The following is a 14,624-nucleotide window of genomic DNA, read 5'->3' as shown; positions in this document are numbered from 1 at the left end:
AGCCGCGGCTGAGTGGGTTTGGGGAGGCGCTCTGGGAGCTCCTGTTGGAGCGGGGCCCGTGGGGAGGGCTTCTTAGGAAGGAAAAGGCGACCGAGTCCTCGGAAGAGGAACGCATTCTTTGTTCAAGACTAGCCTCTTGCGCTAATAGATAAATTACTGAGCGGTTACTAAGTAAATGATACTCGATTATCTCAGCTAGTTTTCATAATAACCCTGTGTATAGTTATAGTTATACCCACTTTACAGATAAGAAAACTGAGGAATGCATCAGCCAGGTAGCTAACGAGGTAAGGACTGGAATCCACGAGTCCACCGCAGAGACCACACTCGGAGTCACTGTGCCACGAGCACAGTGGAATGAGTAAGCGTCAGTGTAAAAACAAGTAGTCGTCAAGAATTAAATACCTATTCTGTGCTTAAACTCTTCATTAATTTTTATCCTTAATATACACTTTAAAAAGTAGGTACTACTATTATTCCCATTTTATGGAGAAAACAACAGACTCTGAGAGAAAGAAACTTTCAGGTGACTCCCAAATGTGTTTCTCCAGCCTCTTTTCTCCTGAGCGCCAGACCTTACACCCTGCAGCTTCCTGGACACCTACACCTGGCTAATAAATAGGCTTCTCAGAACACAGCCTTTCCTCCTCCGCACCGGCTCTTCCCAATCTCAGTAAATCCTTGGAGGGACCCTGGTCTCTTTCTCTACCGTCCTACTTCGGACCCGTCAGCAAATCCTGTATTCTCCACCTTTAAGATGGTAGGACATTCCTTACCACCCCACTGATGCTGTCGCTGCCCACCCACAATCACAGTGAGCCTCCTAATCAGTCTCCCCGATTCTGCCATTCTTCCCTATAGTCTGGTCTCAACACACCAGCCACGATGTTTGAAGAGCAAAAGTTTTTAATTTTGGTGAAGTCCAGTGTCTATTTATTTATGCTTTGTGCTTTTTGTGTCCTAATTTAAAAATTTTTGCCTAGCTCAAAGGCATTAAGATTTTCTCCTATGTTTTCTTCTAGGAGCTTAATAGTTTTAGCTCTTACATTTAGATCTAGGATTCATTTTTAATTAATTTTTGTGTATGGTGTAAGAGTGAAAGTTTATCACATATGGCTCTCGAATTGTTCCATGTTCATTTGTTGAAAAAGATTATCTTTATCCATCTAATTGCTTTGGCACCTTTGTAGAAATCAATTGACCATATGTGTAGGTCTGTTTCTGTACTCAATAATACACTGTCTTGATTACTGTAGCTTTTTTTAAAAGATTTTTTATTTTATTTATTTATTTGATAGATAGCACAAGCAGGGGGCGAGGCAGGCAGAGGGAGAAGCCAGCTTCCCGCTGAGCAGGGAGCCCGATGCGGGGCTTGATCCCAGGACCCTGGGACCATGACCTGAGCCCAAGACAGACGTTTAACCGACTGAGCCACCCAGGCGCCCCACTGTAACTTTTTAATAAGTTTTGAAATAGGGTAGTATAAATCATCCAAACTCGTTCTTTCTCAAAATTGTTTTGGCTATTCAGAGTCTTTTGTATTTCCATGTAAACTTTAGTATCAGCTAATTTGTATTTTTTTAAAAAGCCTACTGGGATTTGGTTGGTATTGCATTGCATCTGTAGACTAATTTGGGGAGAACTGACATCTTAATATTGAGTCCTCTCATCCTTGAGGATGGTATAGCTCTCCATTCAGTCAAGTTATCTTTAATTTCTCTCAACAGTGTTTTGTAATTTTCAACATACAGATCTTGTATATTTTTAGTCAAATTTGTCCCTAAGTTTTTCATATTTCTGATGCTATTGTAAATGGTATTACTTTTATCAATTTCAAATTCTAAATGGTCATTGCTAGTGTATATAGAATTAATTTTTGCATATTAACTTGTATCCTCCAACCTTGCTAAACTCATTTATTAGTTTTAGTAGCTCCTATGTAAATTCCTTAAGACTTTTCACATGTCTGTGAATAAAGAGAGGTTTACCTCTCCCTTTCCAATCTGGATGCTTTTTATTTATTTTTCTTGTCTTATAGTATTAGTTAGGACCTCCAGTACAATATTGAATTAATAAGGGCGCCTGGGGGCGCCTGGGTGGCTCAGTTGGTTAAGCGACTGCCTTCGGCTCAGGTCATGATCCTGGAGTCCCGGGATCGAGTCCCGCATCAGGCTCCCTGCTCGGTGGGGAGTCTGCTTCTCCCTCTGACCCTCCTCCCTCTCATGCTCTCTGTCTCTCATTCTCTCTCTCTCAAATAGATAAATAAAATCTTTAAAAAAAAAAAAAAAATAAGGGCGCCTGGATGGCTCAGTTGGTTGAGCGACTGCCTTCGGCTCGGGTCATGATCCTGGAGTCCCGGGATCGAGTCCCGCACCGGGCTCCCTGCTCGGCAGGGAGTCTGCTTCTCCCTCTGACCCTCCCCCCTTTCATGTGCTCTCTCTCATTCTCTCTCTCTCAAATAAATAAATAAAATCTTAAAAAAAAAAGTTACATTTCATCAAAATTAAAAACTCAGGGTGGGGGGTGGTCAGGAGAAGGGAATTGAAAAAGGATATGGGGGAAAAAAATAAAAAGGACATGGAGAGGGGTGCCTCAGTTGGTTAGACATCTGACCCTTGATCTCAGCTCAGGTCTTGATCTCAGGGTTATGAGTTCAAGCCCCCCACTGGGCTCCATACTGTGCGTGGAGCCTACAATAAACAAACAAACAAATAAAATAATGGGAAAATTTGGGGGTGATATATGCTCATTATTTAGATTGTTGTAATGGTTAATGAATGTACACTTACATCACAAGTCATTACATTGGGTGCCTGGGTGGCTCAGTCAGTTGGGTGTTTGCCTTCAGCTCAGGTCATGATCCCAGGGTCCTTGGATGGAGCCCTGCATGGGCTCCCTGCTCAGCGGGGAGTCTGCTTCTCCATCTCCCTCTGCCACTCCCCCTGCTTGTGCTCTCTCGTTCGCTCTCTGTCAAATAAAATCTTAAAAAAAATAGTCATTACATTATACTCTGTAATATGTACAGTTAGTTTACTGTGTGTCATTTATACCCCCATTAAGATGTAAAAATTAAAAACCAAGAAAAAATTTACATTATATTATTCACCTGCTCCAAAATCTCCACTGACTTCACAAGATATTTGGAATAAAAGCTGAGGTCCCATGATGGCTTCTGAAGCCACATGTGATTTGGCTCTTCCTCCTCTCTGCCCTCATCACCCACCACTTGCTCCCTCAATCATTCTGCTCTCTTAGCCTCTTTGCTCTGCTTGGAGCATCCCTTGCCTGATCCCACCTCAGGGCCTTTGCTCTTGCGGTTCTTCCTGCCTGGAACTATCCTCTCTGGATATCACAGACACCCACACTACTCCCTCACTCCCCCTGGTTTTCTGTTCTAATGTCATCTCCTCAGAAAACCCTACTTAGGGGCGCCTGGGTGGCTCAGTCTGTTAAGCGTCTGCCTTCGGCTCAGGTCATGATCCCGGGGTCCTGGGATCGAGTCCCTCATCAGGCTCTCTGCTCAGCGGGAAGCCTGCTTCTCCCTCTGCCTGCTGTTCCCCCAGCTTGTGCACACTCTCTGTCTAATAAATACATAAAATCTTTTAAAATAAAAAAAAAGAAAACCCTATTTTGATGTAGCACCCTGCCACCCTTCAAGCCATTGTCCTGCTTGACTGTTATTTATAGCACTTATTGCTTCTTGACATCACATTATATATGGATTTATTTTCTGTCTTCCCCATTACAGTGTGAGCTCCCAAGACCAGGAATTGTGTGTTTTTATTTTCACTGCTGTGTAAGTGCCTGGTATATAACAGAGAGCTAGCACTTACTGAAACAAATACAAAGTAAACGAATTAACGAATAAAACTTGGCGGAGGCCACACAGCTAGTCAGAGGGCAGTTGGAACTAAAACCTTGATCTCTCGGGCAGAGGCGCCTGACTCACCTGCTGTGTTGCATGGCCCCTCCAGATTACTCTGTGAGGCGGGCACCATGATCTGCCTTACTCAGCAGAAGGGGAAGCAGGGTGGGGAGGGAAAGTCACTTGCCCCGCCGCAGTCACACAGCCAGTCTCTGGCAAGGTCAGCTGACCTCTGGATTCTGGCCGCTCGCTGCAGGGGGCAGGCACATGACCCTCGCCCACAGCAGGAGCCTCTAGGAGAGGAAGTTCCAAGAGCCCAGTGCTGCCGGTGCACTGCCCACGGGTGCTGACTGCAAAGGCTTCTGGGAATGGGGGTTCAAACCGCCTTTCACGTTGTTTTATGCCTCTCTGCCTTTGTCCAGCTGCTCCTGCCTAGAGTGCCCTTCCTCCTTGAACTCCCCAGCTCGCCCTCGTCCTGGGAGACCCAGCTTCAGAATCACCTGCTGCACAAGGTCTTCTCTGAGCCTATAGCTCCCTGAGTCCAGAGTCCAGCCCTACTGTGGGATTTGACGGACTGAATTAATGAACCAATAGCACTTATCCATTTTCATTCTTTCTTTCTACCATAAATATGTACTTAGTTCCTGTTTTGTGCCAAGCACTGGGATACCACCATTGATCATTGCCCTCAAGTGACCTAGGAGGGAGACAGCTAATGCAGCGGACAAAAGGGTATGTGACCTCACTGGCCAGTCAGAGGCTTTCTGAGGACAGGGCTCGAACCTAAGTTGTGTAGTAGGAGTTAGCCCTTTGAAGAGGAGAAGAGGACTGAGAAGAGGAAAGGTGTTGCGCATGGCTGGAGCTCAGAGTACCAGTGGTGGGTAAAGAAGGGGCTAGAGGCATCCATAGGGACCTGACACACAAAAATATTTTTCCAGCTAAACAGAGTGAGGTGGAGAAAATATCTCAACTGAGGAATCAGTGGGGAAGGTGGGAGTGGGGCAAACTCTTAATTTGGGCAAAGCTGGCAGGAAGGATTCCTCCCCGAACACACACCCTTCCTGAGGCTCCTCAGGGTTCCTGGATTCTCAGGCTCCTCTCTCCTACTCCTAGAAGTAGGGGACAAGCAGACACATGGGCCCCTTCAGGCTCTACCACGCAGGTGACCAGTGACTGAGATTACATGGAGACCTGTCAAAATGGCTTCTTATTGATTTGTTAGGAGTTAGCCAGAAGAGGGGCACCTGGCTAGCTCAGTTGGTAGACCATGTGACTCTTGAGCTCGGGGTCATGAGTTCAAGCCCGACTTTGGGTGTAGAGATTATTTACTTACATACATACATACATACATATATCCACTTAAAAAAAAAAAAAGAGTGAGAAGAAAACCTGGGCCTTCCCAGATCCTCAGCCTGTCCTGTCAGACACAGAAATAGCAAATAAGGCTTTGGCCTTGGGTAAACTTGACAGCTAGTCTATCTTCCTTGTTAAGTGACCTCGGATTCCTTATCTCTGAGCCTCAAGTTTCCTCATCTGTAAAAATGAGAATAACGACACCTTACAAGTTTGTGTGAGAAGGAAATATGATGATTCGATTGTTTGCAACAGTGAGGATTTCACCTCACCACCAATTTGCCAAAACAAGTTAAAGTGGTAAAATCCACCCACTTTGGGACAGTGAGATTAAACCAATAGACGCACTGTTTGGGACGAGCCAGAACTCCAGCCTTGATAACTTGGGTTTCCAGAAGGCCTGACTGGAGAGGGTAGACTGGCTCTTGGAGGCAGATGTCCCTGCCTTACCCTTGCCACTAACCCACAGGGACCTGACCGCTGTGTCCTGGTCCTCTTGGTACTTGATTTGCAGTCCCCCTTTGTGACATCAGGGGGGTAATGAAGAGTGAGACAAACTCATATATGAGTCTCAGCTCTGCTCTGTGACCTAAGACAAGCCTCAGTTCTCCTCAGCTCTAAAATAGGCACACTATGGTGCTCTCAAAGTTGTCGCCAGCAGAGTGTGAAGAACTGACCATCTGGCCTCATAAATGTTAGTTGTCCAGACCACAGGCCAACAGTACTCCCTCTGGAATCGCATTTGCCTATGTCTGTCCGGCCTCCTACCAGCCCTGTTGGCATCCCTCTCTGGGCCCTGAGGCCCCGCCCCAAGCAGGTGCTGAGGATGCAGTGGGGGCTGTTAAACATTGAACCCGACCATTGAACGGGAGGCCCTGGGAGGCCCTAGGCCAGGGCTAATGGAGCTCCGGGAAAGGAGCACCTGGGTGGGGAAGGGACACCTATAACCCATCAACTTTCTAGAGTGGTGCCTCCAGCTCCAGCAACAGGGGCCCAACCAGGGCACTGCCCGGAGAGTGGGGCTGGAGAGAGAAGCCGGCCCGCAGAATGAGGTGACCCCTCTGACGGTGTTAGCCTCGGGCAGGTGCGCGTTTGGTTCTCGTCCCTCGCTCGTCCTCCTCCCCACATTGCCTTCTTTAATCTCCCATCCCGCGAAGTAGGGGTTATTAGAGGACGACACTGGGCCCCCAGGCAGGAGAGCACGTGCCCGGGTGTCTCGCGCCCCGGGCCGAGGGGCGGGGCCAGCCTCCGGGGCGGGGGGCGGGGGGCGGGGAGCGCCTCGGGGGCGGGGCGCTGACCCCGGGCGGCGGGGCGGCGGGGCGGCTGGCCTCGGGCGGCTGGACGCGGGCCATGGCGGCTGGGGGCTGCCGCTACCAGTTCCGGATCGCGCTGCTGGGGGACGCGGCCGTGGGCAAGACGTCGCTACTGCGGCGCTATGTGGCGGGCGCGCCCGGGGCCCCGGAGCCCGAACCCGAGTCCGAGTGGGCGCCCACGGTGGGCGTCGAGTTCTACAGCCGCAAGCTGCAGCTGCGAGCCGGGCCGCGCGTCAAGCTGCAGCTCTGGGACACCGCGGGCCACGAGCGCTTCAGGTGCGGGCCGGGCGGGCTGAGGGACCCGGGGGCGCGGTCAGTGCCCCCCCTCCCCGCCTCCAGGGCGGTTACCCCCCCCCGCACCGAGGGCTCGGCCTCAGTGGCCAAGGTACAGGTCTGGGGGTCCCAGCCCTGCTCTCTGGCCCTCCACGTGGAGTCGTTCGTCCCACAGATGCAGCCACGTGGGCCAAGCCCCCGAGCCAGAGGCCTGAGACCTTGGCGCCGGGAGGGCGCAAGGGTCCTGCCACGGAGACCTGGAGGGATGGGTGACCCGGCTGCTGAGAGAGCCCACCGGGGCAGAGCGAGCAGAGCGGGAGGTGCCAGGGAGATGGGAAAGGAAGAGAGGTTTGGGACGGCCTGGAAGGATGCGTAGGAGTTTGCCAGGCCGAGAACGGGAAGCAAAAATCTGCCATCAGGAAATCTGCTTCCTCCAGGAATGGTCCAGAGAGGAGGTGACTTGAACTTGCTCCCTAGCTGAGGCGCAGGCACTCCGTTGGGAGAGACACAGAGGCCGGGGGCAGAGAAGCACCCGGCAGTGTGAAAAGAGCTATGGGGCTTGTGAGGCAGTCCGTGCGCGCGGGGGACGCCCTGCCTGTGGGGGGGCCTGGAAGGCATAAACCCAGCTCACTCCGCCTCCTTCAGGTGCATCACCAGGTCCTTCTACCGGAATGTGCTGGGCGTCCTACTGGTCTTTGATGTGACAAACAGGAAGTCCTTTGAACATATCTGCGACTGGCACCAGGAGGTCATGGCCACTCAGGGCCCGGATAAGGTGATCTTCTTACTGGTTGGCCACAAGAGTGACCTGCAGAGCACCCGCTGTGTCTCAGCCCAGGAGGCAGAGGAGCTGGCTGCCTCCCTGGGCATGGCCTTCATGGAGACCTCCGCCAAAAATAACTGCAATGTGGACCTGGCCTTCAGCACCCTTGCTGACGCCATCCAGCAGGCCCTGGATCAGGGGGACATCAAGCTGGAGGAGGACTGGGGGGGCGTCCGGCTCATCCACAAGACCCAAGTCCCCAGCGCCACCCCCAGGAAGCAGCCCCCAGGTCCATGCCAGTGTTGACTCTGGGAAGGAAAGGGTTAAAGCAGTGCCAACCTTAGAAGTGCTGCTGGGATGGGGAGTGTCAGTATCTTTCTGGAGAGCAAAGGGCCAAATGTAGCCAAAGGGTTAATATAAACAGTATCCTAGCAGCCACACCTCCCGGATTTTGGGGTTTCACAGCTCAGCTCCTTTCTGCCAGAAAGCTCTAAGAAGCCAGGTGTGCAGCTTCGTGTCCATCAGCCTGTTTCCTCAGTTGTCCGTGGGGCTCATAGAAGACCCATGCCACGGCAGGGGTGAGGGGGTGGGGGACATGCTCAGCCAGAGCCAGCCATACCGCTAAGAGCTGAATACGAGAACTATCCTCACCACTCTTTCCCCTCTGACATTTCTGGCAGCGCTCCCGAGCCCGGACGCGGAGACACACGGAGTCTGGACACTGCTGCACAGGCGAGGACTGGGCGGGGAATTTCAGGGCAAGCCTACCTGGGAGCCTCCTTAGGTCCTCCGAATTGGATGAGTCTTAAGTGTGTGCCTGAACCTCAGGGTCGCTGCCCAGCGCCCCTACTCCAAGGCCGGGTGCTGGATCTGGGAGGCAGGCATGAAGGCGAGCGAGCATCTCCTAGGTTGGGCACATAGTGGACACTGTGATTAGGCACCAAGATGTCCCTACAGGGCTGCAGATCCCACAGCCTTCTAGCCCCACCCCTAAACCCTAAACACCCCCTCCCCCAGCTGCTGGAAGTGCTGCCAATGATGGTGGGCTCACAGCACCCTCTGGGAACTGCCTACCCCTCAGGGCTGCCCACATCCAGTGTTGATCTGTTGAATCTATTGGGGGGTGGGGGAGTGTTTAAAGGCCTGGTTCTCTTGCCCCAGCTCTGAAGGTCAAACCCAGCTTCATCACTCTTCATGGGGCTGATTGAGGCCATTGTTCTTACAACATAACAGCTAAATTCTTCCTCCCCTCAGTCCCACTTCCCTCCCTTCCTCCCCCAAGCAGGTATTGATCTCAAGAACCCTCTAATCAATGTCTGCTCGCTAATCCTCGCTCAGCAATTGCCTCCTGGGGAACAGGAACAGCTAGGCAGAGAATGTTCTAGGGCAATCAGGGAAGGCTTCCTGGAGATAGTGTTTGTGTTGGTAAGAATCTCAGCAGGTGTAGAGGGGGTATCATTGTGCCAGTGGGCACAGGAAGGGCAGGGACAGTTCCACAGCGAAAAAGAGCACAACCACTTCACTCACTTTGTGACCTGGGGCTTACTCAGTCTCAGATTCCTCCTCAGCACCATGTGACTGATAATCCCTTCTTCCTAGGGTTCTTGGGAGGTTTCCAGTCAGGGAGGGTTTCTTAGCTTCCTCCCCATGGGGCTGGGCCAGGATGGGTCTCTCTTTGCACGGCCTCCTCCCGACCTCCTCTCTTAAAACCTCATCACTCATCCTATGATAGTCTTGCAAGGTTGGCACGGTTACCCTCATTTCACCGATGGGGAAGCTTGGAGAGGGAGAGGGAAATGACTGACTTGTTTTTGAGAATGTTATCACTCCTTCATCAATTAAAAAAAAATAAGCATCTACTCTGTTCTGGGCTCTGAGGATGCAGCAGTGAACATGACAGAAAAGCCCTCCTGGGGTTGACATTCTAGTGGGAGAGAGAACAAAACGAGTAAATAAGTGAACTAAATGATCTCCAGTTATAAGTGCTATGAAGCCCACAGATCCTGGAGAACAGGGCTGAGAAAGACGGGACTGATTTCTTTAGAGCAGTTGGTCAGGGAGAGCCTCCCTGAGAAGATGACCTTGAGCTGAGAGCTGGGGGAGGGAGGAGAGGGGCCCAGCTAAGAGCAGCAGTCTGGGCCGAAAGAACAGTGGCCAGAACTTACTTCTTATGTCCAGTTGAGGTAGGTACTATTGTTCCATTTTACTGATGTGCAGACTAAGGCCCAGTGAGGTTAACTGAAACCAGTGAGCAGAGGGAGAAGCCTCAAGGTAAGGAACAAGGAAAGAGCTGGGCTCTTTCTAGGAATTTACTGGAGATCTGAGCAGCTAGAGTAAGTGAAGAAGCAGGGAGTGACCTTCAACTTGGTCTGTGGTTTCTTATTTCCCAGAGCTTCCCTGAATAGGAGTACAGTGTAAACCAAAGCTTGTTTGGGAGATGAGCAGCTCGTCCTGGGGATGGAGGTGGGGATTTTGCTGTCAGGTGTTCAAAACCTCCCCAAATCCCTGAAGAGAGGAAGAAAAAACTGACCTTCTCTGCCCAAATCCTGGCTGGGCACTGGAGGACCGGCCTGAGCCTAGGCCCTCCCAAGGCTGGGTCCATCTCCAAGAAGATGTTGCCCACTATCCCCAGCTGCCTCCTTTGAGGACTGTTCAGCAGGCTGCTCAGCCTCAGTTTCCCATCTGTAGAATGGGGAGAACAGTAGTTTCTGTCTCACAAGGTTGTTGTGAGGATTAAATGAAGTATTATGTGAATTCCTACCACACACGTAAGCTCATGCATTGTGGGCTCATTCTATGGCTTATTATTAACCCCGAAGCAAAACTGTGAGGTGGGGCTCAGCTTGTCCATTTCACAGACAGGGACCTAAAGTCCAGGATGGGAAACTGATGTGGCTCAGCTGGTGAACCCAGGTCTCGTCCACCGCCTCGGGCCAGGCCCAGAAGGGCCTATCTTGTGCCTCGGGGCTCCGGTCCCACGCTCACAAGCCCCTTGCCATGTGGCAAACCCTCTGGAGGCTACAAGTGGCTTTGATGGGTAGGATTCTGGCAGCAGCAGGAAGCAGCCCTGCCCAGCCCGCTGGCTAAGAGGAAAAGCAGCGAAGAGCAGTGGAGGGGGGCAGACCCACCTGCCAGCTGAGCCCCGCCTCCCACAGTCGCTCAGAAGCAGCCTCCGCGCCCCTGCCCCCCTGCCCTGAGGGCCATTGCTGTCACAGTTCAGGCCCTGCGGTCTCTAGTGGAGACTGTGCCGCCCCTCTTGAGGCCTGTAGGGTGTCCCCTGTTGATTCAGCATCCACAGCGCCCCAGAGGGAAGTTTTTAAAGTATATTTGACATGGCTGTTCCCCTCCTAGAATTCAAAGTCCTGGCCCTTCCGGAGCTAGTGCGCGCTGCCTCTCCCCCTCCTTGGCCCTGACAAATTCCGAACCACCTGCAGCCCTGGGCTTTGCACGTGCTATTTCCTTCCACTGGATGGCCCCAGCCCTCTCCCCGGGTGACCAGACTGGCTTGCCACACTCAGGTAAGTATCACTTCTTAACCACAGCATCATCCCAGCTGCCTACATTACGGTGGGCTTTGCAGTCAAGCCTGGGTTTGACTCCCAGCTCCACTATGTGTAACTGTGGACCCTGGTCAACTCACTTCATCTCCGCAAGCCTCAGTGGACTCCTCTGGAAAATGAGGATACTAATACCTAACTCACACAGGGTTTTAGAAAGGGTTTGATGAGAAATCAAAGGCAGTGCTGGTCACACAGTAGGAATTCACAAAATGGAATTTCCCTTTTTCCCTGAGCATTTTATTCATCACTGTAATGGAACAGAGACTACCAAAGTAAACACTGTGGGGAAATAACAAAAGTTCTTAAAGATCATGACCCACTCCTGGAGATGTGAAGTTCCAGAATAGTCCCTTCAGGTCTATCCCTAGACTAGTCTGAGCAAGGGTTACCCTTGACTCTGCTTCTGTACTAAGAGTGAAGTTCCAGAATAGTCCCTTCAGGTCTATCCCTAGACTAGTCTGAGCAAGCAAAACTCCCTCTCCAAAGCAGCACCCTGACTAAACCCTCCAGCCACAGCAGCTTCGACAAGGTCAGGCTCCCAGGCCTGGATCCTTGCCTTTTGCCCTTTTGAAGGCACAGAGCCAGTCTGTCACCCATGGGAGCCTTTCGGAAGACCCTGCCCATTCTGGGAGCCACTGAAACTTAGTGGGTAAAGACAGAAAACCCATCCTGCCCTCCACACACAGCCTGGAGCTGAAGATGTCTGGGTGGGAGCCCAGCCCCTGTCCTCTACCTCTGAGCCTTGGTCTTCATGGTAAAATGAGAACAATTCCTACCCCACAGCTTTGTTGGAGGATTAAATAGGACGCTGTGTGTTAAGTGCCCAATAAGTGTTAAGCTCCTTCTGCTAACAAGCTCCCTTTGGGTCTTTCATGTGTGGGTCCCTTGTCTGGAATGTCCTTCCTCCATCTCTGTCAAAATTCTGTTCATCCTTCAAGGCTTGGCCCAACCGGATGTATCAATTCTTTCTCCGAGCCTTCAGGGCACCTGGAGATTTCACGCTCTGTTGCCCCACTAGACTAGCGCTTTGAGGCCAGGGCTCCCATGAGGATGGACAATGGACCAAGAGCAAAGCTCTGAGTCCCGGCCTGCCCAGGGACCTCAGACAGGACATAATGACCTCCCAGATCTTGATGTTCTTACCTGTAAGAGATGGGGCAGCACTAGCACTGGGTGACGCTGGGGCCTCTTCTAACTACAGGTAACTGTAAGGCTTCAGTCCATGTCAGGCCTCCTCCTCCCTGCTTCCCCTCATGCAGGCACAGGAGACTTTTCAGGATGGCTTTGTGGTCCCAGATGGCTCCTTCTGTGTCCAAAACTCACCTGTATTGTTGCAACCAACCTCTACCTCATCTTTTGGTTAGTACTTTCTCAGGAAAACCTCGCATGCCATATTCCTTTACTTTTAGTCCGAATTAACCACAGTACCTTCTTGGCTGGCCCCCCTCCTGCCTGTTTCCGACTCCATTCTCCATGCCAGCAGCCAGAGCAAGGCTTTTAACATGTAAACCCAATCACATCAGTCCACCACCTGAAACTCCACTGGTCCCTAGCACCTGCACAGTTTTCAAACTTTTTGTTTATATGCCTGTTTTTAGCACCAGAATCCTCTTACCAGATGGAGTCTTTCTAATAGCCCTAAAATGTCTAACAATTAAGAAAGGTATTACTCAGGGGTGCCTGGGTGGCTCAGTTGGTTGAGCGTCTGACTCTTGGTTTCAGCCCAGGTCATGATCTCAGGGTTGTGAGAGCAAGCCCCACGTTGGGCTCTGAGCTCAGCAGAGAGTCTGCTTGAGTTTCTCTCTCCCTCTCCCTCTGCCCCTGCTTTCTCTCTCTCTCTAAAATAAATAAATTAATCTTTAAAAAAAGAGAAAAAAGGTATTTCTGTGGCTGAGGAGGGATGGGAAGCACAAGGCCAGCCTGGAGGGTTACCTAGTTGCCTACACTACACCCTCCCACTCCTGCAAGACAGACAGACAGATAGACACACAGCACAGACATACAGATAGACACACACACACAAACACACACATGGCAGCCTCTGAAGCCTGGGCGCTGGACCTCGCCACAATGCCTGCAAGCTGGCCTCAGGCTTGCTTTCACACAGTTCTCGCTCCCTCAGAGATCTCCACCCCTTCACCTGAGTCCCTCAACTCAGCTGGTCAGGCCCCCCCCCTCAACCTCTCTCTCCTTTGCAGCCCTAGGGACAGAGGCAGGTTTTTTTGTTTTTTAAAAGATGTATTCATTTATTCCAGAAAGAGAGCGAGCACATGCAAGCGGGGAGAGGGGCAGAGGGAAAGAAAATCTCCAGCTGACTTCACACTGAGTGCCGAGCCCCACGCAGGGCCAATCCCAGGACTCGGAGATCACGACCTGAGCCGAAATTAAGAGTCAGAGGCTTAACTGACTGAGCCACCCAGGTGCCCCAGACACAGAGGCAGTTTTTCACTCACCCTATAGCAGGGCTGCTCCCTGTGTTTTTTATTCATCAGTGTAGCCCACTGCCCAGCCCAGGCCCAGGCCCAGGCCCAGCTTATAAATACTTGCTGAACGAACAGCCCCTCCACATACAGGTAGGACAAGACTCAAGACAGATGAAGCCACTTACCTGTCACACAGCGGATCAAGAATTGAGAACTATGGACTCTCCCCCAGCTCTTTCCATTAAACTGCCCCAATTCCTTTGTCCCTTTCTGTCCTCAATGGAGGATTCAAAACTAATTCTGGATTCCTTCTTGGCTGTCAAGGTCAGTGACTCGCTCCTACTATCAGAACTCAGCAGGAGGCCTTTTGCTGTTTGATATCACCAACAGAACATCCTTTGAGAGTGTCACCCAGTGGCACTGGAAGGTTCTGGAAAAAGTGAAACCCTTCAACATCCTCTTCCTGGTGGTAGGCCACAAGAGAGACCTGGTGCCTGAGCACAGCTGATGCCGGAGGAAGGGGAGAAGCTGGCTGCCTCTCTGGGTGCGCACCTTGGCCAAGAGCAACAGGAACATCAGCACAGCCTCAAGAGATCTACGAGGCTTGAAGAGAAGGGCTCTGGGCTCAAATTCCGAGTGGGAGGGAGTGAAAAGCAGGGCAAGGACGATGTGCCCATGCTGGTGACCCCTCGATGGAACAGCCAGGCCCTCTGAAGCCCAAGGAACCCTCATAATCCACAAGGGCTATGCTGGGCTCAGGACGGGATGATGCTAGGTGCCACTGAAGGTCATGACCCTGAGGTCTCAGGGGCCTGGTTTCCTTTGCATGATGGTGAAAATACCAGGATCAGGGATATCAACAACTAAGAACAGAAAAGGCACCCACCCGCACAGATGGGCCTTTCCCCAGGTTACTGCCATCCTTTCTTAGGGCCAAGGATGAACTCCAGGAGTTCCAGAAGAGCAGGTCAAAAAAGGTTTTGCCAAAACCAGGATGCCTCTTCAGTTTGGGGTTCATGAGAGAAGGTCACTCTGCCCCATTTTTATGGCAGAGAAACTGGACTCAAACTCCTC

At 51.4% G+C, this 14,624-nt stretch overlaps 1 protein-coding gene across 1 annotated transcript; it reads left to right on the top strand.

Moving 5' to 3' along the window:
• Positions 1–6,568: 6,568 nt before the first annotated feature.
• On the top strand, positions 6,569–9,531 carry RAB42 (RAB42, member RAS oncogene family). The gene is made up of 2 exons (XM_035020203.1): positions 6,569–6,807; positions 7,450–9,531. The coding sequence occupies exons 1-2, from the start codon at positions 6,569–6,571 to the stop codon at positions 7,871–7,873; spliced, it is 663 nt and encodes a 220-aa protein (XP_034876094.1). The 3' UTR covers positions 7,874–9,531.
• The last annotated feature ends 5,093 nt before the right edge of the window (positions 9,532–14,624 follow it).

Source organism: Mirounga leonina, unplaced genomic scaffold (genome assembly GCF_011800145.1).
Source record: "Mirounga leonina isolate KUSES-001 unplaced genomic scaffold, KU_Mleo_1.0 Mir_173, whole genome shotgun sequence".
In the NCBI taxonomy this organism is placed as follows: Eukaryota; Metazoa; Chordata; class Mammalia; order Carnivora; family Phocidae; genus Mirounga; species Mirounga leonina.
The sequence above is the reverse complement of the archived record's forward strand: the minus strand, read 5'-3'. Positions and strand labels throughout refer to the sequence as shown.

Bases quoted from the DNA above. Each gene is read 5' to 3' on its own strand.
- RAB42 (XM_035020203.1), top strand. From the start codon at position 6,569: ATGGCGGCTGGGGGCTGCCGCTACCAGTTCCGGATCGCGCTGCTGGGG. The intron at 6,808-7,449 runs GTGCGGGCCGGG...CGCCTCCTTCAG, and splicing joins GCGGGCCACGAGCGCTTCAG to GTGCATCACCAGGTCCTTCT.